Source organism: Astyanax mexicanus, chromosome 5 (assembly GCF_023375975.1).
Source record: "Astyanax mexicanus isolate ESR-SI-001 chromosome 5, AstMex3_surface, whole genome shotgun sequence".
Lineage (NCBI taxonomy): Eukaryota > Metazoa > Chordata > Actinopteri > Characiformes > Acestrorhamphidae > Astyanax > Astyanax mexicanus.
Window position 1 is genome coordinate 48,079,899 of NC_064412.1, and position 23,459 is coordinate 48,103,357.

The window sequence follows — 23,459 nt, forward strand, 5'->3', positions numbered from 1 at the left end:
AAACACTGGCGAGTGTGCAAGGCAATGTGATCAAACAATTTAATCAAATTTTCACAGCAGTGTTGCAAATCTTTTAGGACAAAATCTTTCTCTGTACAGTAAAGACAGTTACTCCAAAAAAAGCAGGACATTCTCTTTAATAGCTGAGGGTTTAAAAGTAGAAACAATGAACCATCAGGAGTCCCAATACCTCCATGACAAAAATCAAGGGATAGGAACCTAAATGGTGCTGCACTGGCCTGTGGGATATGTGGGCAGTGTCTCCTGCATTGAATGTGGAAGTGATTCCTGCGAGTCTCTTTTTCTTCACACAGACAACTCCAGACAGACGGTTCAGGTCACCATCATTACCCCCAATGCACTGCCTACTATGGGTGGTAATATGAGCCTTTTATGACGTATTCCTGGTACACCCGTGACAACTGTGGATAGAGTTCCTTTAAAACACTGCAAACTCTTTCATTCACCTCTCCTCCAGAGAGCTGCCAGCTGGACAAGACTGTCCGGTAATGGAGCATTTTTGGAACTTTTATCTTAATCCCATTGTAACAATCTGGCAACCCTGCTGGCTCGCTGTCCGCTCAATTTGTTTGACAGTCTGTTGCAAGGTAGCGAGACTCACAATGCATTCTGGGACACATTCAATGCATAGTATGCAGTGATGTTTACTATGAATCCTGATGCATTATGTGAGTTTTTAGTTCCCTCAAAATCATGTTTTTTATTTCCCTTTAAGATTCTGTCACTGAAAAATGGCTGATGAACTAAATAGTGCCTTAAATAGTAAATAGGGAGCCATTTCGGTCACAGCCACAGACTGAAAATTGGATTAGAATTAACCGTTGAAACCTGATTAATTAAAACATGACAATCCATTGATGGAATAACCTGGTCATTCAGTACATTCAGGAAGTCAGCTGACCTCATTCTTTCTGCAAATTACAGCAATTCCAGGTCATAGCTCCACCCCTAAAGGCTTGTACAGTGGACACTAGGCACTTCACCTGCCTCTCTACTTACCCTGATGCTCCATCACTCTGGAACAGGGTAAATCTAGACTCATTAGACCACACGACCTAATTCTATTGCTCCAGAGTCCAATCTGGACTGAAGCTGTTTTTCCGGTTAGACTCTCTTAAGGATACACAGCCGTTTAGTCCCAATCCCTTGAATTCCATTAAAATTATGTGAAAATGCTCTTACTGTCACTTTTAAACATAGCCCTGGATTCTAGTGTTTTTTCTACCATTTGATCTTACCAAATGTTTAAGTGATTGGCAATCACCATAATTCAAGATTTTTTTCCCGACCACATTACTTTCCTAAAGATGGGTCCCCACTGTCCTTCCACTGTTTCATAATGTGTTGGATAGCTCTTAGCCTGATTTTAGTAGTTTTAGCTATTTTGCTCTGCTTTATGCATGCCAATGATTTGACCCTTCCACAACCACAAGATATATCTTTCCACATTAACAAATGAGAAGCTACTCACTGCATCAATCAGGATTAAATACTTGTTACCAGCTGAAATTTAATCACCCATGTAGTAATTATCCAATTGGGGCTGCAACCTGTTTGCCTAATTTGCATCAGGTAATGACCTTTTTTGGTCAGGCAGTGATTTAAAAACCAAAATAACGACACAGATACAAGTACAGTACATACAGTTTCCTTTTACTGCAACAGCACAGAATAGTATACTGAAAACGAAAAAGGAAAATAAAAATGTACAAAAGATTCAACATTATTCCTCAAACCCAGTTAACCGCAGCATTCACGTACAATCTGTAAAAGAAGAGCCACATCAATAGGGCACACAAACACAAACCAAAAAACAGCGAATCAGTCGCATTTACACAACAATCATATTCTGAAATGTAAAACAATCTTCACATTCTTATTACACAATTCTATTGTTCTCTTTCTAGTACATAACTGTCCTCTTTATGTAACACCGCCAACTTCACCACTTCAGCAAGTCTGATTATTAAAAGTAAAGGGAATAAAAAGGGAAAATAACAAAAGGATGCGTGCATCAAATCAGTACTGCATATTTTTACTGAATGCTTCGATAAATCTGATTTGTATCTGGTTTAAATGTGTCTCAGACCACCTCCTGAAATGGTTTTGAGTGATAGGATTTATATCAGTTTTAAATGCATCTCAGACCACCTCCTGAAGTGCATCTTGAGTGTGTTTACACTTGTATTTAAAATTGGTTTGAGTTCAGATATAATCCTGATACTCAATACGAATGAAGTGACCAGGTTTTTATAATTTTGAATTATTTTATATATTATTTTGAATACCACATGATAAAAGGCACTGAAACTTGGACAGTGTACACACTGCTGGAGTTGGTGATGTGGTGTGTGCTGAATACCAAGATTCATACCTGTATCATTCTTATATACATTTCTTCAGCTGGCTCAGCAAAATTTAACATGGGGATATAAATATGTGCTTTAATGCTGCATTCCATTCTGCCTGTAAGTCAAAGCTGGGGATGATGTCACATATGAGTGGATGACAGTCCAGCTAAACATACTAAAAAACAATATATAGTTTTAAAACTATTACAAAAAAACGTATCCAAAGACCTTGGAATTGACCACAATTGGTTTGACAATCAATCAGTCAATCCTTTACCAGTGTTTTATGGTGAATTCAACCAAATGAAATGCAGCATTAGATTATCTTAGATCAACATGATGAAAAGGCAGCAAATCATCACAGATTTGAGTGTATGTGATCTTCTGAAGCTCACTATGGTAAATGCTACAGAACTACAGTGACGATAAACATGATCTAAAGACATACTTCAGAAATTACTGTGGTGGTGGTGATGGTGGTGTTGGTTGCACAAGTCATCTTATAACAGGGATGTTAAATCTCTCTGTTGGCTGTCTATAGTAAGCAGCAGTTCCTGTGAGCTGTGGTCTGCAAGATGCAACAGTTTAGAGACCTAGCTTCTCTGAACAAAAAATGTAAATGAGGGGGTAGACCACAAACATGACCGGTCCAAATACTGGACCTAATGTTTCCGCTTGACCTTATACTGGTTCAAAAAACAGAGAGAGGAGAGAGGAAGAAAAAGAGAAAGGAAGAGATTAAAAGAAAGTGAGAAGAGTGTGTGTGATGGAGGAAAGAGTAAGTGGTAGAGAGAGAGAGAGAGAGAGAGAGAGGGTGTGTGTGTGTTTGAATAGAGAGATCTAGTGGTAGGGTGAGCTGTGGTGAGATCTATGCCCGCTCTTTGCGCTTTAACTTGGTGCTCTTCTTGGCAGTGCCATTCTTGTTGAGAAGTTTGAGGACTCTCTCTTTATGGTCCAGCACTTTCATCATGGTGTCCCTCGCCTCCGTCACCTGATCCATCACCAGCTTACAGCGCTGCATGTTACCCTGCACACACGTCAAAACACCCACAAGCAGTTAGCCAACAATTTGTTACTGACTGAACAGATTATATTTATTATTTTGGTGTAACAGTTTTCCCAACCTTAGTCCTGGAGGCCCACCGCACATTTTGTTTTTTTCCTGCTTTAACACATAATTTTAACTCAATAATAGGCTTCAAATTAACTGTGATTTGGTGTGTGCCAGATCATACTCAATATCATAATAATAGCAGTATTCTGTCTTAAAAGCAGTATACTATTGTGTTATATAATTGCATATGTTGCACTAAACTGTCAGCACTTTGTAACGTTATTTTGTCTTATTTTATTTTATTTTTAACTTAAAATTCTTTGATCTGAAAATTAAGCAAAATATGTTGGTGTACAAACATCTGCCATTGCAATTTTATTTTTTAGTCACCTGATAATTTTTCTAGACCTAACTATAAAAAGAGAAATTGATGCTGAATATGAGCAGAAATAAAATCTGTGAGTAATGTATAATGAAACAGCAGTGCAGTTTTGTCTTTCACTCTAACCTGTATGAGCTCATTAATGCGGTGCAGGTCGTCGTCAGCGCCAGCTCGTTTCTTTGGGATGAGCCCCTCTTGCAGGGTGGTGAGGCGGCTGTATACATCATGCTCCAGATTGGTCTATAGAAATAGGATGTGCAAAACTCAACAACAAATAAATGACAAGTAATCCCTAATTCTTAAATTTTACACTAATCTAACTGTTTTCTGAAATGGATTTTAGATGCGGGTCTTACCAACTGCATGAGCTGGGCAGCGCACAAATGCACCTTCCAGCCCTGAGCACGACATGCTACTCCCCTCTGATTGGCCACATCCTGCAGAGAATTCTTCTTATCCTCTGGAAAATAGTTACCAAATTCCTTTAAAAATGTGTTTTAACAAAGATTAAACAGTGGTTAAACAAGGGTAATCATTTAGGTTGCTCCTAGACATGGGAAATACAAAATAGCAAATTTAATTGTGATACACAATATATTTACCTTAACATCCTGTGGATATAATCAGTGATTAAAGAGCAATGACCAAATGCACCTTTGTGGTTCTGTTTAACTGTAAATAAAGTGTGGCAAATAAAAAAAAGCTGATCTAAACAATCTCCATGTTACCACATGGGTTTCCAACAAAACTAAACAGGATATAATTTTGAAAAACAAGACTTACAACAGATGTCTTATCCTACAAACTTTAAAATTAGCCAGTCAGTGATGGATGCTGGAAATAATGTTAATTAAAATATCATAAATGCGTTTAAATTCACATCACATCTTTTGTCCCCCCCCTAAACCAACAGCACTTACCTTTAACTTTGATGTCACTGTATCTCTGAAAGTGATGGTAAGCAGCTTTCCAGGGATTCCGGTAGTGGCGCAGGAGGGTGATGGGGGGTCTTGGGCGAACTGGCACATATCGCACACCTTCTTCATCTGAAGAACAAGTTAAAAAAAACAATCTTCAATCTGACCACACTCTGTATCTGCATGAGACTAAGTGAAAAGCATTCTCATAAAGTGCTTTACTAGACTAGATGAAAAAGATATTTCTGACAAAAATATACTTCTGCAACAAAAAAAAATTGCATTTTATTTCATGAAAGAATAACAATTTCAAATGTTCATCAGAAACAAACAAAAAATAATTTGTTTCTATTTATACTGTTAACCTATAGACCTAATTTTGGGTAAATTAATAATGTCTAGTAAAATCGACTAAAATACTAAAGAAAACCATTTATACAAAAAATACCTTTAAAACTTCACATACATTAACAGACTGCTTTTAAGACAGTGTACAAAACAGGCATTGGAAAAGTTTTCTTGTCAGTGATATAAAAAAAATATTTTTTCACAGATCGTAACAGAAGTGTATGATCCAACATATTATTATACTCACAATACACTCAATAAATCAAGTAAGACTGAGTCTTTCACTCACCCACGTATTCTCTAGGTGGGGACTCGTGTCTCTCGGCCTTGCTGGTTGGTGGTCTGCTGCTCGTCCGCTCCTCGTCTGTGCTGTTAGTTTCCATCATCTCGCTCTCCTCAGTCGAGATAACGTGCTGCTGCTTGCGGGGTTTCTTCCGTGGAGACGCTCCAGGCAGCAGATCCCCAGGCTGGGGGGGCACGGCCAGGCTCGAGGCCTGGGAGGGGAACCCAGAACCTGGGGCCATGGACAAGGGGATGGAGTGAGCTGCAGAAGAAACAGCACAGGTGTTTTACATACAGCATTGTTTTTAAAACTAGAATTTATTTCTTCATTTTTCACATTGATATCATTGTTTAGAACACATTATACACAACACCCGAATACATGAGTTTCACAACACAATATTGTTGCAATTTCTATGATCAAGAGATTGCCGGTTCGAATCCTGTTCATGTAGCTTGCCATCAGCTACTGGAGCCCTGAGAGAGCACAATTCGCCTTGCGACATATATATGTTACCATGATTTCTATTATATATATATATATATATATATATATATATATATATATATATATATATATATATATTATATATATATATATATATATATATATATATATATATATATATATTTATATTACCATGATTTTTATCCAAAATCGACTGTGGCTCACCCAGTTAAAAAGAACTAATTACTAGGTATGTACCTGACCATATCACATGATTGGAAATCGGGATGATTACATACTTTTTACTGAAATGCCGATGTAGAAATCAGGTTACGAAATGCATGTAAACTCATATCATACAGACCAGTCTGGAGATTTAACAATTTAATTGTCAATGAAACTGTTAATACATATTTTCTTTGTTAGCACTAGTGCTACGTATATTACCGCAAAGCCCTCATAGCAAAATAAATATGACAACAATTACAAAAGGACTTCTACAAACAAGTCAACTTACAGTAGCACAAGGACTAAAAATAATGTAATGAGGTAAAAGACATGTTCCAGTAACTAAACAAACAGAAAAAAAACAAGATTATCCACCTGGAAGTGACACGTCCATAGACTCCGCCTCCTGCTTCACCTTGACCTCTGAGAGGGCGGAGCTTAGTGCAGCAGTGCTGCTGGCAGCCGGCTGAGTAGGCGAAGCCACTGCATTGGCCATGGAGGCGGGCACAGGCGGCGTGACGGCCATGGCTGCGGGCAAGGCAGACAGAACCGCAGCTGGCTGAGAGGATGGTGCGGGTATGGGCGGTGCCAGAAGGGTGGGTATGGCCTGTGATAGGTGCTGAGCAGGAGCTGGCAGTGCCTGCAGCTCTCCTCCATGTGCTGGCAGTGCCTCCACAGCAGCCATCACAGGGGGTGTCATCGCAACGTGAACGTCCGGTTTGGGCTTCACACTAATTACCAAACAGGAAAAAGAAGCTGTATTAAACTGCAATTCCTCAGTATATAACATATATGGTCAAGCATGGGCTGTAACATCACACGTTAAAAGAGATAATAGATTAAATGTTAATAGATTAGCCCTACTGATGTAAATGTATGGCTCAAATAGCACTACTTAGGTAAATTCATGATAAAAATTCCACTGCTGTGGTAAATGTATTGAGCTTTTTGGTATGTATGCTAGCATATTAAAAACATTCTGTGCTTAATAAACATATTTAAATTATAGTGTTTTGGAATAATCATTTCTTTGAAAAGCAAAACAAAAATACATGTATGCTACTTAACTTATTTAATGGTAAAAAATGGGTCAGTTTCATAAACACCTGTGGAAAAGCATATTCAAATTTGGTATTCTGCTCATTTAATACCCATAAGGCCATAACTACCTATTACTACCCATAAAGCCAAGGACAATTAGAGTACACACACATATAGATTAGGAATGTAATTTCAGGGATAAAAGGATAGATAAAAAAAAAAAAATCTTGTAACATTCCAGATAAAGGAGCATCAGCCAGGGCTTACCCTGCTGGTCGTGGGGATCCTGCCAGCCTTACGCCACTATCCACTCTGCCAGAGTTAGGCTCACTCGGCTGCGCTGGGATCAGGCTTTTGCGCACAGCCCTAAAAAATACACCCCAAAACCAGACTCACGCACAGCCCAACAAATACTCCCCACATTCCCCAAAACCTGAAATGGGCACAATACATTTCCTACAGGATAGGGGCATGCACTTACTGTATACCCAGCTTTAAACAGTCTGATACTGATATATCCAAAGTACACTAAGACCCCATTCACCAACATGATTCCTATTCACTAACATGATTCATGGGTGATCAGATCACAAATGATTTCCTAACTCATATACCAGCTGTTCACACCTGGTATTTTAAATGTGTCTCCTGTGACTACTTATGATGGTATTTCTCAAGTCATTTCTGCTATAGGTGCTTCTGGTTACTGTAAGAGTCTTGCAGTTTTGTTTGAAAAATTTAGATAAGCAGCTAGTTTGCTGTTCACACTACAATAATAATGTGGTCATTTGCAACTTTGTTCTCCTCTGAATGTGATCGTGATTTGAGTGATTGGATTGATTGGTTGTTGTAATTTTTGCCTTTTAATTTGTGCCTTATTTTGTATGTAAAGTGTCTTTGAGAATCTTGAAAAGCGCTATATAAATAAAATGTATAATTATTATTATTATTATTACGAAGCTCTATATCCCGTTCACACTTTACACTAAACAGTTATAATCAGATAATCACCCAGGATACACCTTAATGCCAGGTGTGTACAAGCTCTAACATTATTTAAGTATTTAAGTGTCAAATTTGAAATATTTCTATTGAGAAAAATGTTTATATGTAAAAGATGAAACACTCACCCCTCATTGACAGGTTTCTTTCGGAGGATGCTGGGTCTGGGGGAGGAGACCAGCGTTGGTGCCCCAGTTCCCACCCCCTGTGGGTGTGTCTGAACAACAGTGGTGACTGGTTGAGTAGCACTGAAGGTGCTGCCGATGGGGTTGGTCACAAACGCTGTGGTATCTGCCAAAACTACACCTGATAAACAACAGGGAGAATAGTGTTACATCAGATTAAATAAAGTACAAGCCAAAAGTTCAGACACACCTTCTTATTATATTTTTTATTATTTATTTATTTATTTATTTATTTTTTGTAGATTAATATTAAAGACAACAAAAGAATTAGGGGACACATATGGAATTACATAGTAAACAAAAAAGTGTTACTCCTCCATATTAATCCCCTGATGTAAACCTGATGAACTGAGATGGTGATTTAAGGTGATTTGGGATGAGCTGGAGCTTCACAGTGTGAAGAAAAAGCAGCAACTATTGTTCAGCACCTCCAGGAACTCCTTTAAGATGCTGGGAAAACTATTCCAGGTGACTCTCCCTCATGAAGATACTGAGATTAAAATACCAAGAGTGTGGAGATCTGTCCTCAAAGATAAATGTGGAAGAATCTAAAAAACATTTTCTGGTTTTGTTTACTAAAAAAAATCTGCATGTGTTCCTGTATAGCTTTATTGTCTTCTATTTATTAAATTCAATAAAAAAAAATCAAGAAAACTAAACAAACTGGGATGTTTTTGTCAATTGTTACCAGAAGGTTTGGCGTCTGGCTGCGGTTGCTGGGCGGAGACCGTTGCCTGCTGGATCCCTTGCGTGCTGATTGGAGCAGTGGCGTGCAGACCCTGCACTCCAATTGGTGCAGGCTGAATGCCCTGGGCAGTCATAGAAGCTGGTTGGATATTCTGGGTGCTGATCTGGGCGGACTGCAGGCCGATGCGATCCACAGCCATCAACTGCATGGGGTTCAAATGAACAGTGGTGGCCACACCCACTCCAGCCTGTGCAGGAAGGGCGGAGCTTGGCGTTTGTGCTGTTGACCAAAAAGAAAGACAAAATCAACAGTCTAGTCTAAAGTCTAAACCATGGGTCATATTTGTGTGTACATTATATCCAGTTAGATTTGGTTTCACACTGCAGTTTAGTGACTGAGCAGCACTAAAGAACTTTACTACAATCTGTCATGATCAACTATGTAGGCGGAGTCTCTGTATATTTGACACTGATTGGTTTATAGAAAGGTGCGAGTCGGATGTCTGCATATTGTCAATTCTGCGGATTTCCTTTCCAGGAATAAAGGTTAATCTAGAGTTACAGTAGATACAGGAATCATGCCATGCGTGACATGCCAACACATCACCAAGGGGAGACGGATTCTGATTTGTCTGATATGTCTGCCTCAACTGAAAGTGTGTATTATCCAAAAACTTTTTTTTTTACACTGCAGCCTAAACTGGACCATGGTTTAGCTGATCCAGACAGATATCACCTCTTTTGGTTCAGACCAAATTAGTTACACCCAGATCCAGTGAGACAGTAATACTGCAACTATACTATAGCACAGAAACTGGTCAGGCTTACCTGGGTACGGGCGAATGGTGGACACTGAGCTGGTAATGGGGGTGTAGGTGTGTGTCAGCGGATAGGCAGACGAGGGGTACGTTGGCAAAAAGTACTGGAACTGGACTGGCACAGATGGCCTATGGAAAACAAAGTGATCAACAGGTCAGTAAAACACACTGCAGGATTAGAGACTACTCAGGAATCACAGTAATTGTAGGTAATTCACAATTCAGGGTCCCTTTATTATCCAAATTATTAAACACTTTTATTATGTAGACGGTGTAAAATTCAGGCGCCACCTGTTATCACTGCGGCCCTCCATGGTGACGGGGTTTGGGGAAGAGCGGTGGCCAGAGATAGGGATCAGATTAGCCCTCTCTCCTGAATACTCCTGCTGGATCCGAGGGGAAGTGTGGGCAATCGGTTGTGGAACCACCTTAGCTGCACAAAAAATGTACTGTAAGGTTATGGGAGAACTGAAAGAACCAAACATATACTAAACCATCATCTTCTCTGCAGATCTGTCTTGGTACCTGCCAAACAATTGTCTCCACCCCACAACCACCCACTTTGAGTTTGCTAATTCGCTGTTGATAAAATAAAGTTGTGGTTATTGATTAGACACATTCAGGACTGCTTAGGACCCTGGGGACACTTTTTTAAATATATTTCTCTCAGCGTGTCTCTCTACAAACATGCAACAACCAATCAGACATTTTTCTGAATTTCCCAGGAGCAAATCAGTGCTTTGAAGGCAGACGCTGAAGATTTGAGTGTTAATTAAACAAAACGTTCTCAGCTCCGTGATCATGGCGAGTAAACGCGAAATGGAGAAAAGGAAGTTTGAAGAGGCGCCGTCATCTTATAAATCCTCTGCTTGGGACCACTTGGGCTTCAGCATTGAGTATGATGAACCAGGTCAGCAGATAAAGCACAGTGTGCGAGCATTTCTTTGCATATTACTGCACTTTATTTAATTTGGCCTGTTTTTGACTAATGGTAAGAAAAATTGCCAGAAAAAATGCATATCCAGCTGCATCACCATATTTATGTCTGATTGAAAATGTGTGAGGTGCTATTAGACATGCTATCAACACTCCACCCCTACCGCACAATCTGCAGGAACAGTGTGAGAATATTAGAGTGGCATGAGATGGATTATCATAGGACTCCATTAGGAACCTCTACAACTTGTGTGCAACACAACTTCTTTATGCAAAGATTAAATACCCTTATCAGACTATTTTTATAACCATTTATTGTTCCTGGTAACTTTCTATCTTCCTTCTGACACTTTCTTCCTTCTACAGAAGTGTAGATAAATAATACAGTGCATTAATAAGAATGTCATTAAATTTGCTCAAAATCTGCAGACATTTCAACTGTGAGTGAACTAAACTATTAGAATAAATTAATCTACAGAAACCAGCAGCTAATCTTTGCTCTATAAATGTAGTGCAGGTGCTTACCAACAGGAATGGCAGAACTTGTTACAGCTGTGGCATGAGAGGAGTGGGATGCCATGGTCATGGTAACTATGGTACTGCTAGTCATCTGGGTATGCGGGGCAGGACCTTTTAGAAAAAAAAAATATTTACTGTCAATATGCAAAATGTTTACTATTGACCCTCAATCCATATTCAAAAAGACTGGTTCTGGAACTGTACCTGTTGTAGTAGTAGATGATACAGTATTGGTAGCGAGGATGGGGGCAACAGTTGCAGCAGCAACAGGAGTCACAGTGCTGAAAATTGGCTTCTGTAGAAAATAATTAAACACAAATGAGAACAATATTACATTTATAAGTAATATTAACTATGCTACATGCCGATGCACCAACTTGACTGAGTGATGTAGAATTTGTGGTTTTCTCAATCTGGACCCACAGCTGCAGTGAAAGAGACCTTGGTCATAATGGCAGCAAACAGCAGCGCTGATATGCTGGTCCAAGCTTGTGTTCCCTCCCAAATAGTCTCACAATAGCGGTTTAAACTGCAGGGCAACGCAGAATCACAGACATACGCGAAGGCAAGCAGCTAAGATTCAGCCATAGGTTGCCAGGTCTGTATATAACCCTCAAGGGGGATTGCTAGTTAAATACAGAACCCTCACTGGTGGATTCTGACGATAGTTCTAGGATCTGAAAAGACTCATGTGATCAAACAGGAAAGTAGTTGTTGGGTTTATGTTAAAACCAGCTGCAGTACTTGCATATTGTTGTCTTTTACAGCATGTTATAAATCATACAGAATTCATATTCAGAGTAAAAAATTATTGACATCCATTACCGTATTTTTCGGACTATAAGGCGCACTTAAAAACGTTTAATTTTCACAAAAATTGACAGTGCGTCTTATAATACGGTGCGCCTTTTGTATGGATTTTACTCGTCAGGTTGTAAGGAGCAGTAAACACACACTCCGTGCAGCGTTATAGAGAGTTTCAGTGCTATACAGAGTCCAGAGCCGTGCAGCTCCGAGGCTGAGCAGCAATAGCATTAGCTAGATGCTAACTGCTAAGCTAGCTAGCTTATTCACTGAGATCAGTATTATCTAAATTTTACTCGTCAGGTTGTAAGGAGCAGTAAACACACACTCCGTGCAGCGTTATACAGAGTTTCAGTGCTATACAGAGTCCAGAGCCGTGCAGCTCCGAGGCTGAGCAGCAATAGCATTAGCTAGATGCTAACCGCTAAGCTAGCTAGCTTATTCACTGAGATCAGTATTATCTAAATTTTACTCGTCAGGTTGTAAGGAGCAGTAAACACACACTCCGTGCAGCGTTATACAGAGTTTCAGTGCTATACAGAGTCCAGAGCCGTGCAGCTCCGAGGCTGGAGCAGCAAATAGCATTAGCTAGCTTATTCACTGTTCAGAGATCAGTATTATCTAAATTTTACCCGTCAGGTGTAAGGAGCAGTAAACACACACTCCGTGCAGAGCCGTGCCGCTCCGAGGCTGGAGCAGCAATAGCTAGATGCTAACCGCTTAGCTAGCTAGCTTTTTCACTGTTCAGAGATCAGTATTTTCTAAATTTAGCACTTTTAATACTGCTGGAGCAGTATTATTAGAGTTAGATGCTAATCGCTAAGCGTTCACCGTTCAGAGGTGAGTTATCGGCCTGTAAGTCTGTGCTGCTTTGCCTGGCTAGCATTAGCTAGATGCTAAGCGCTAACTCTCTCAGAGGTGAGTTTTATCAGCCTGTAATCTGCTTGTTTACCGTGTTAAAACAAGCTACGGGGGACGAATCGCTAGCTAATATCTCACTGTCTTACCAGAACACGCAGGATTACTCAGTGTAACGCTGTCGTTTAAGTTTGGGTTAACTTTACTAGTTTAGGTGACTAGCTAGCGTGCTAGCGGATAGCTATGCTAACGCTGGTGCAGCAAGCCTTAGTGGACATCTGGAAATCTAAGCTTACTGTAAATAAACTGAAGCATGTTACTCACCCAAATAAACAGTTTTCAGGAGAGGAATCTGTGTAGATTAATATCCAGCACTCGTTTGACTTTGAAATAGCTAGATTTGTATACTGAGACGCTCCACCGGCAAGCGACCACCCCCGGTGGGGGAAGGGAAACATGGCGCCACCCCTGTTCACTTTGATATAGGCACCCTTTCTAGTGTCACTTAACGCGCCTTATAATGCGATGCGCCCTATGTATGGAAAAATAGCAGAAAATAGGCGTTCTTTGATAGTGCGTCTTATAATACGGTGCGCCTTATAGTCCGAAAAATACGGTACATATTTATTATTTTTTTTTAATTTTAATTGCACCTGCAATTTTGCATTTTCCAGTTCCAGTCAAATAAAATATTTCAATATAATATTTCAATTTAATATTTGACATAAAAATATATATATATTATTAAACCCCTACTGGTAAGTAAACAGTCTGTATCAAAGTAAAAGTCCCCTATACAAAAATACTGTGTGAAAGTCATCAACATACTTTAGACTGCATCTAAATAAAATGAACTAAAACAAACGAACAAAGAGACTATGACAAAATAAATCCCTAATACAAACGAACAGCTCATGTCAAAATAAGTCAAAAGCTGCTACAAAATCTTTTTTAAAAAGTCAAATTTCCATCTAATTTTGTCCCCCTTTTTTCTTTTTAGCTGAACCAAAATAAATTATCTGTGACTCAAAATCTGTGATGCAATTCAAACTTAATCTGTTACAGTACAACTAAACACATTTTATGGACATAATTATAGAAATGATTTATTTATGAATTATTATATCGGTAAGAGAGACTGACCTGAGTCATAGTGTGTGGAGGCTGGGCTTTCTGGGCTCCCATGGCAGGGTGTGAGGGCAGCGTGATGCGGGTGGCTGTGTCTCTGGGAGTCGGGGGGCGCTGGATACTGATGGTGGTGGGGGGAGGATGAAGAGCGAGGCCAGGGCGCCTGTGAACGCAAACAGTAACAAAAACATTTAACAAAAGAGGATATATACTATTAAACACTAAACCATATCTTGCCATATTTTAAATAATAATAAACCTAAATGAAACATGACAGAGTTGTATGAAGAACCGTGTGAATGCTGCCCTACCCGTGCACAATCTCTGCAGCGTGGGTAACCGGCGGGTTGATGACGGGGGACTGGGTACGAGCTGCTGAAATTGGGGCAACCACTGTGGGCAGGACAGCAGTGGAGGTGGTGGCTGTGGGTCGAGACTGCAGATATAGAAGTCCCAGGTTAAAAACCAGAAGTATATAACATGAATTTACATGTTTTTAAATGTTCACCAGAGACTCAAACAGAAGTAAATTAGTGGGGTTAAAATCTTTATTTTCATTTCTCCATGTGTCACATTAGTCTTTCATTAGAGAAAATGAATCGATACGATACATAGCATATCGATCTTTCCATCTCTAGTAGATAGCTTCCTGATTTTATCATGTATGATGCAAATTCCAGATGTGGCACGTATGAATGTTTAGAAGTGGTGAAAGAGGTTCTGACATGCGTTAATACAGAAGGTACAGACATCCATGTATCACTTAATAATCTAATATAAATAAATAAAAATAAAAATACTCATATTTAACATCAGTAAATACCCAGACTAGCGTACCTGAATGGACTGGTGAATGATGTGCTGCATGGCTGCAGGCTGCCCTGGGCCTGCGTTTGCCCCGCATGCAGGTCTCAAAACAGTGGGGCCTTTAGTACTGGACATAACAGCTGCAGCAGCTGCGCCTGCGCCCCCAAACAAACCCAAAACACACAAAGAAACACAGAGGGTCATCACACACACACTGCAGTGATTTCATCTCACTCTAACAATCAACAATCAAAGTCCAAAATTCATCTAAATAAAATAAAACCTGGTTATCTACACTGCTCTTCTACGCTGCATAGAATCCAGCATGAGCTGAATCAAACAACATATAATTTGTAAACAGAACACTTCACTATAGAGCTGGATTACATGAGACACACCCTTATCCATGCAGATGCTTTGATAGTGAGAAAAGAAGAAAGTAGTCAGCAGCTCACAAGCCAATGACTCCCATTATAATATGAGTATCTTAGAACTGAACAGTAAATTAACAGCTCCACCTGCTGGCTACAGATTAATTAACTAATAGATTTAAAATGTAAAATTATGACTGAAAATCTACAAAAAAGTGAGAAAATGATAAAAATGCTTCTTTTATTAAAAAAGTGATGGGATTGACCAATGTGATTATTTACTGGTAGTTTGGTCTTTAGTGTTATTGTAGAATATGAGAGATCTATTGCACTAGATAAGCCATGCCTGGTATTTATGGTGATTGTTTACAGTTTCAGCAGCAAAATGAAAGCACAGTGTAATATGACTTATACAGCACCCTTATCAATATAGTAACCGGTGTGCAGACAAATAAGTAGACATTTGAAGAATCGTATTTACATTCACTGTAATCATCTGTCGTTTATATCTTAACACTGCTTTATTGTATTTTTTTTTTAATATAACAATAATTTGGTTGCTTAAAATGCCAATACCACAGGAACAGGTATCCTAACATTGGCGGGTCTCACTGACTGTTTTCTGGAGTAACTTTTCTGCTTAAAATAGCCTACCTTTATTTTTAAAAATACACAAGTAAGTTATTATTTTATTGTTCAAGGCTGTAAAACGATCTATCCACTAATTTCTTATAAGCTTTTTTTTTCTCTCCAAATTTCCCATGTATTTGTGCTAAAATGCAGTACTTAAAACAGAAATAGGAGAAAAGTTCACAGAGCAGAAGCTGTGGACCTCGTGCCTCTATGCCTGTGATTGGACTGAAGAATTTGTTCGGCCAATCAGTGTAGAATGTCACTTCACCTCACTAAAATTGGTTTGCATAAAGTTGAGACAATCTCAAATCCATGTGTCGCTTGTTGCCAGTCAGTGTGAACGCAGGGTTAGGGAGTTAGTGAATCCCCTGTATACAACTATACTGTGGAAATCAGAGTGGCAACAAAACCTAAAATAACAATAATAACAATAACAATTATAACAAATATTAAAAATAATAGAAAAATAATTAGCACTAAAAATATTCTGAACGTGATTTCTATAGTTTTAGCTTTCTGACTGCTGCACCTGGTGGTGGTTAAATATGCTCTAAAGTGCTTGGTGTTATGTGTGGTTAGTGCTGTTTGCTAGTTGTGAGTATAAAAACAAAGCAGTTGCATGCCCCAAAACCACTTTTTTCCTTTCAATATCATTACCCACACCATTTCTGAGTATCTGCTGATACAGAGTGCTGATACAAACCATAATTTATGGTTTATTTATTATGTGGCTATAGCGTTGGAAATTTTATAGGGGTTTTCAAAAAAAGATCCAAAAATAGTATCCCAAATAAGATATAATAAGCTTAAAAAGAAAGCATTAACGGATTAAATAACTGCATATTTGAAAAGCTGACCTTTAACAAATAAACTGTATCAGCTGACCACCATTCAAAAACACAAACTATACTTTGTAGCTACACCATTTCCCCAAGTGCCAGTATTAGCACTAATACTGGTATCAGTACAATCCTACTTCAAACATATTCAAAACTTAATATTCATTTATTATATACACATATCATAAATCAGTCAAAAGTTTGGACACACCAGCAGTATCTAGGCAAGTTGGCTGCCTTAACTCTTAAGTACGACACTTAGCTTTGAGGACAGATCTGCGAACTCTTGGTATTTTAATATCAATATCTTCATGAGGGAGAGTCACCTGGAATAGTTTACTCAGCGTCTTGGAGTTCCTGGAGGTGCTAAACAATAGATGCTGCTTTTATTTCATGCTGTGAAGCTCTAGCTCATCCCAAATCACCATCTCAGTTGATCAGGTTTAGATCAGGGGATTGTGGAGGATAAACACTTTATTTTATTGTGTACTACATAATTCATAGCGGTCCCTTAATTGTTTTCATGTCTTAAACATTAATGTACAATGTAGAAAAATAAATGAAATTAATAAATGAAGAGAAACATAGATGAGAAGGTGTGTCCAAACTTTTGACTGGTACTGTATTTGCGCCTGGCATGCCTGAGTAATTGTTTATTACTTTGCTAAACTGTGCCACATGTGCAAAAACAAGGCTCATTAGCTCCAAAAAATACATTACATACGGGATAAATTTGGTAGTAAATGTCTGACCTCGGGGTAGGTGGGAGGTGAAGGGATGAGGGGGAGCAGCGGGAGATCCGATCTGAAGTGCAGGGGTGCTGCTCCTGATGATCTGCACATTGGTCGGAATGAGATGGTGTAAGTTACCCTGTCCCTGTAAGAATTAAAATCAGTGGTTTATATCACGTTATATATCCAGTCTCCCCACTTCCTGCCCAATGAGGAAAATAGAACCACTCCCCAAAGCTGAATAAACACAGCAACAGGCAAATGGACCTACCTGCTGACCACTGATGGTAGCGACAGGGATGGACGCTGGAGCCATGCTGCTCTCTAGGGTAACAGTGATGTGTCCAGGAACCTTAGCTGGTCCAGCAATGTGCCCCTGACTGACAGCGGGAGCTGGGGCAATTAGCCGACTGGGCATCGGGGGCTTTAGGCCAGCCTGGAGGGAGAAACAGTATAGTTTTATATGAAAAAACGATGACAAACAATAAATGCATTAAAATCAACTAAACACAATTTATACTCAAACAACCAACCAGTAATGTGCCCAAATCAACTGGTTAATGGCCAGAGAAAAAAGAGGAATTCTAAAGACATCAGCATTTCCAAATTTACATTATTCTCTATTACACCACAGTTAGTTTGAACACTGCATTGTGATTGGCTGCGAAGTGTTGTATGAGTGCCGATAACACCCGTAATTCACTGTAACCAAAGCACTAGTGCCTAAGACTGCAGCACAGCTGTGCCAATATTACACGTTACACCACAACCTATCGCTTAATATCGCTTATTTACACATCGCAAAATAGCACTTGTGAAAGTTGTTTGAACCACGGCCATGGCCAAAACTTTTGTCTGTCCAAAAGAGGCCGTCTCAGTTAACTGATACCTGATCCAAACACTTTTTTAGACTGTTCAGACTATCAGAACAATCACAGGAATTTGAGTCAGGCTATCGTCACCCATTAAACAATAGAAGAAGAAAAAGAGGTGTTGTGCCGAAATCCTTGGGCATCCATGCAGGCAAGTTACTTAGCAGTATGGGTAAACATTACGGTGCTGGTGATTCTGTATCTACTGTAACTGTAGATTAATACTTATTTATAGACGTAAATAAAAGGAATCTATAGGGAATCTTGCAGCACAAACTGACCGAGTTGTTACATAAACACTTTACACTTTCCAGTCATCTACTTTATCTGATTACATATGTTAAACATATGAAATAAATGAAAAAACCTCCATATGAATTTTCTCTGGACAGTAGAGACAGTTACTCCAACAATAGCAGGATAAAATATCTCTTTAATACCCCTGATTAATTAGAAAGGGAATCACCTTCACTGTCCCCTCATTGAAGGCAGGCTGTTGGGCCTGTGCCAGGTGGGCTGGCGGAGCTGCCACAGTCACCATGGGGCTTGGCTGGATAGGCACATGCTGGGGCAAGGCTTGCGGTTGGCTCAGAGTCTGGACTTGAGGATAGGGCCTGACAACTACCGCCTCCTGCTTATCATCACGGAATGGTAAAGCTCCACCGCCGGCACTGCCAGCGGGCAGGGGGTCCTGAGGGTGATCCGCCTCTCTGCTGCCATCTTCACCACCTAGATGAAAGCAATAAAGGGGTTCACTATACTGCAGTAATCTATCACATTCAGAATCAATCAGCAAAGAGTACTTTAAAAACATTAGCAACAACATGCATCTACCTGGTTGAATTCCTGGCAGAAGGTTACTGCTGCCAGCCTGTGCCAGGCCTTGGGCAATGCCAGAGGGTGGCAATGGTGCTCGAGGAAACTGCTGAGAACTCATCTTCCGTCAATAACCTACAAATACAGATCACTGTGTTATACAGCTGGCATGAAGTAATTCAGGGGTGTGGCTAAGGCTGGGCAAATTGACAAAATTTTATATATGAGGAATTTCAAACTATCTTACTGACTCAGTCATGTTATGTTATAAACTGAAGAAAAACACTTGAACCTCTATTTGCAATGTTTCTATGTAGGCCTGTCACGATAATTACATTACTGACTTATCGTACAACAAATGGACATGACCTCAATAATATTTGATAATCATTATATCGTCTGTTGCGTTTATTTGTATGTTGTATGGTCACATGTTTGGCCAGTCATGCAATGACCAGTGGTTCAAGACCTGTGATTCCACGCAGTGTGCAATAAAGTAGACAAAGAAAAAAAGTATATCATATTTTCCCAATCTATGTTTAAAATGACTTGTCTTTAAAAGGTCATATTTGTTTAGCTATTGTTTGCTAGTGTTTTCTATTATCATTATCATTATCATCCACAAACTATTTTTTATTGTGATAGGCCTATTTTTATGGCATTAGTTGTACTTGATTTGCAATTAATTTGCACACAAAAATAATCTGCATAGCTAATGAGACATTACAATACAGACCTTTTAAAAATATTGTATGAAAACAGTTTTGCATATCAATATTTACAACATATTTTCAACCTAATGAAATGAGTTGTTTTAGTCTAAAATTACACAGCTATCTATAACTATTTTGTTTATATGGCTGGATAACAATTCAATATCAATATATAAAGCTCTGAAAAAAAAAGATCACTTCAATTTCTGAATTAATTTGCTATTTATAGGTATAAGTAAAATGAACATTGTTGTTCTATTCTATAAACTATGGACAACACTTCTCCCAAATTCCAAATAAAATATTGTCATTTAGAGCATTTATTTGCAGAAAATTAGAAATTGCCGAAAAAACAAAAAAGATGCAGAGCTTTTAGACCTCAAATAATGCAAAGAAAACAAGTTCATATTCATAAAGTTTTAAGTTCGGAAATACATTTTTGGTGAAATACCCCTGGTTTTTAATCACAGTTTTCATGCATCTTGGCATGTTCTCCTCCACCAGTCTTACACACTGCTTTTGGATACATTTTTGCCACTCCTGGTGCAAAAATTAAAGCAGTTCAGCTTGGGTTGATGGCTTGTGATCTTGCTGGATAGTGATATTTAATGGATTGTGGCCTCCCTTTTGATTATATTGCAGATGTTTTCAATTTGGTAAAATAAAAGAAACTCATCATTTTAAGTAGTCTCTTATTTTTTCCAGAGCTGTATATTGTAAAGTTTCCCAATGTTCCGACACACTAATTACAGAATCTGTCACTGTTACAGGTAGATGCCATCAGTTCACTACATTCAATCTAAAGTCTAGACCTCCTTAGCCTAGCAGTGCCAGTGTGTGGTGTAACCGCAGACAGTTTATTGTGTACTGTTCAAATTCGTATCAGAATAATATTGTATCGACCGCAATTAACAAATACATTGTGATATAAATGAGGGCCCTACTTCTTCTTTTTTTTTTACTAGTAGATATTTACATAGTCATTTTGACTAGTAAAGACTTGTTTTAGATTTGCTGTGAGGAATTAATTGCAAACAGCAACAAAAGCTCAACGTTAGTGAGGTCAGGATTAGGGCTGCAGCGGTTTAGACGTTAATAACTGTGTTGAGTTGTTTTAAAAGGCATAGCATATTTACACAGTTATACTTTAGCTGTACACTGACTACACTGTATCAAAGTGCCATATTTGTGGTGTTGTTCCATTAAAATATATAATAATAAACCATTTACATAAATGTGAGGGGTACTCACTTTTGTGAGATAATGTAAATAACTGTTATTTGGACATATTTAGGGTTAGAGTACTCTCCCTTTTAAAAACACAACAGTAAACAAGGCTAGTCAACGTTAGCTAGCATTGCTAACTAGTTACAGAGCTTCCTCATAAATACCCAGACATTACCCATGCAGCACACTGCGGATTAACACGGGGACAGGCAGGATTTACACTAATTTACATTAAAATTTACAGATTTATACCGATAACTGACTACAGGCGGTTAGCTTAGCCTAGCTGCTAATTATTATTTACTACAGATATCAGCTCGTGTTTAAGCGCTGCTGGAGCTCTGATTCTCCCACGTGCTGTGTCTCTGTAAGAGCAGGTATTAATGATTAATATCTAGTGATTTGCGCTCCGGGTTCTGAAGGGGAAGCCCGGTATCGGCTCGGTATTACCGGGACTGCGGGTTCAGCGCCGCTCCATCGCTGCGAAGTGAAAACAGCAGTACACACATACCCGGATAGAGACATGAAGACTACAACACAGCTCTTTAAAATAAAGGTCCCAATGTTATTTTTGTTCTCACTGCAATCCTGTTGTACCTACAATGCACACAGTTTTACTGGAGAACATGTACACACACAGCATGTCAAACGTTTAGACACACCTTCATCACGCATGCTCTTTTTTAAAATTATTTTCTACATTGTATATTAAATATATGAAAACTATTAAGGGACAAATATAGAATTATGTGTTAAACGGTAAAAAAAAAAAAAAAAAAAACATTTTGTCTACACCCAATGGGTGATTTAGGATGAGCTGTAGCTTCACTGCGTGAAGGAAAAGCAGCAACTATTGTTCAGCACCCCCAGGAACTCATTCAAGACGCTGGGAAAACGATTCCAGGTGAACTCATACAGACACTGAGATTAAAATACCAACAGTTTGCAGATCTGTCCTCAAAGATAAATGTGGTACTTAGAAGAATCTAAAATACAAAACATGTTCATGTTTGTTTAACACTTTTCTAAAACGTATAAAATACTGTCGTTTAAATTACAGTATTGTTGTACAGTATTTTATATTTACTGTAATTCAATTTACAGAATGCATATTACAGCAACAAATTGCAAAAATTGCTGTGTTGTTTATGTACAACAATAATGCAGCTATTAGTCAGATCAAAACTTTGAACATATGTAGAAAACAATACAGAACAAAATGTAACTTATATGGCAGTTTTTTTATACAAAACTGGCAAATTTAAATGGTTTGTAGTTCAAACATAAAAGTCGTGTAGCTGCTCTGTGTTACTGCAGCCACTAGATGGCAATATAAATATACAGATTAATTAACTTTCCGTTTGGATTAGCTCAGGACAAAATTTACATCATTATCTATACGAAAAATAATTTGATTATAAGTTTTTTTTTTTACTGTGTTTGAAAAGACAACTAAACAATCCAAAAATTGTTCTCTCAAAAATAGCAGTTTGTTAAAACAGTGGACAGTGTATTCATATATTCAAATATATTTCCATATTATTTGTATGTAAAAATATATCTTATATTCTTTATCTATATCTTATATTCTTTATTCTAGATTTCAAAATTCATAGCATTTCGTATATACACAAGGAAAGCCATTTGGAGATATACAGTACCAGTCAAAAGTTTGGACACACCTTCTCATGTTTTCTTCTTTTTTTCTATATTGTAAATTAATACTGAAGTAATCCAGATTATGAAGGGACACATTAGGAATCATGTATTAAACTAGTGTTTAGGTGGCTCTTATCTGTTGTGCTGTTTCTGAGGCTTATCCTGTGCAACAGAGATAACTCTTGCTCTTTCTTTCTTGGGACGGTCCTGATGAGAGCCAGCTGACTGCTTTCCTGTGTATAAATTGATGTAATACAACAGCAAAGGTGTGATTTAAGTGTAATCTAAACCCTGTATTAATGTAGCCACTAGATGGCAGTAAATGCAACAGGTTAGTCTGTAATTGTTGAGTAGTTGTTTATGAGTTGATTAGGCCAAAATGTCAGAACTGACATTACTGCTGCAGTCATGAATACAAGCACATGTAAAATAGCAGTAAAGGTGTGAAAGTGTAAGTTAAGCCTGTATATGCTTGTGCGTGTGTGTGTGTGTGTGTTTTTTTTTAACAGTGTTGCCACACTTCCTCATTCCACACTAACAGAGCATGTGGAGCTAAATAGTACTATAAACAGCAGCTTCAGCAGACCAGTATCTGATCTATTTACTTTCACACACTCACCATCCTGCAGCCTGTTATAATAACATTGTGATCAAAACCTTTATTATATCACATGGTTTTAGAATTTTCCTGACATAAGATATATATATAACATTACAATCTGTCCTTGCTGTAACATTTTTAGTTTTACTTTTTTATTTCCTGTAATGCATGTGTCCACCCT

At 38.5% G+C, this 23,459-nt stretch overlaps 1 protein-coding gene across 2 annotated transcripts; it reads right to left on the bottom strand.

The window, feature by feature from the left end:
• Positions 1–1,658: 1,658 nt before the first annotated feature.
• sap130a (Sin3A-associated protein a) lies at positions 1,659–21,553 on the bottom strand. 2 transcript variants are annotated; one of them, XM_007253671.4, is made up of 21 exons: positions 21,469–21,553; positions 19,097–19,213; positions 18,729–18,991; positions 17,662–17,826; positions 17,412–17,535; positions 14,847–14,971; positions 14,321–14,445; positions 14,025–14,172; positions 11,424–11,514; positions 11,226–11,330; positions 10,056–10,197; positions 9,775–9,893; positions 8,948–9,226; positions 8,203–8,380; positions 7,340–7,438; positions 6,407–6,762; positions 5,363–5,617; positions 4,729–4,854; positions 4,165–4,268; positions 3,935–4,048; positions 1,659–3,399 (listed from the first exon to the last, which is right to left on the bottom strand). In XM_007253671.4, exons 2-21 carry the CDS (start codon positions 19,197–19,199, stop codon positions 3,241–3,243), a joined length of 3,180 nt encoding a protein of 1,059 aa, XP_007253733.3. In that variant the 5' UTR covers positions 19,200–19,213; positions 21,469–21,553; the 3' UTR covers positions 1,659–3,240. The 2 variants fall into 2 exon arrangements, with proteins under 2 accessions (XP_007253733.3, XP_049335300.1); XM_049479343.1 differs by lacking the exon at positions 7,340–7,438.
• Between the last annotated feature and the right edge of the window lie 1,906 nt (positions 21,554–23,459).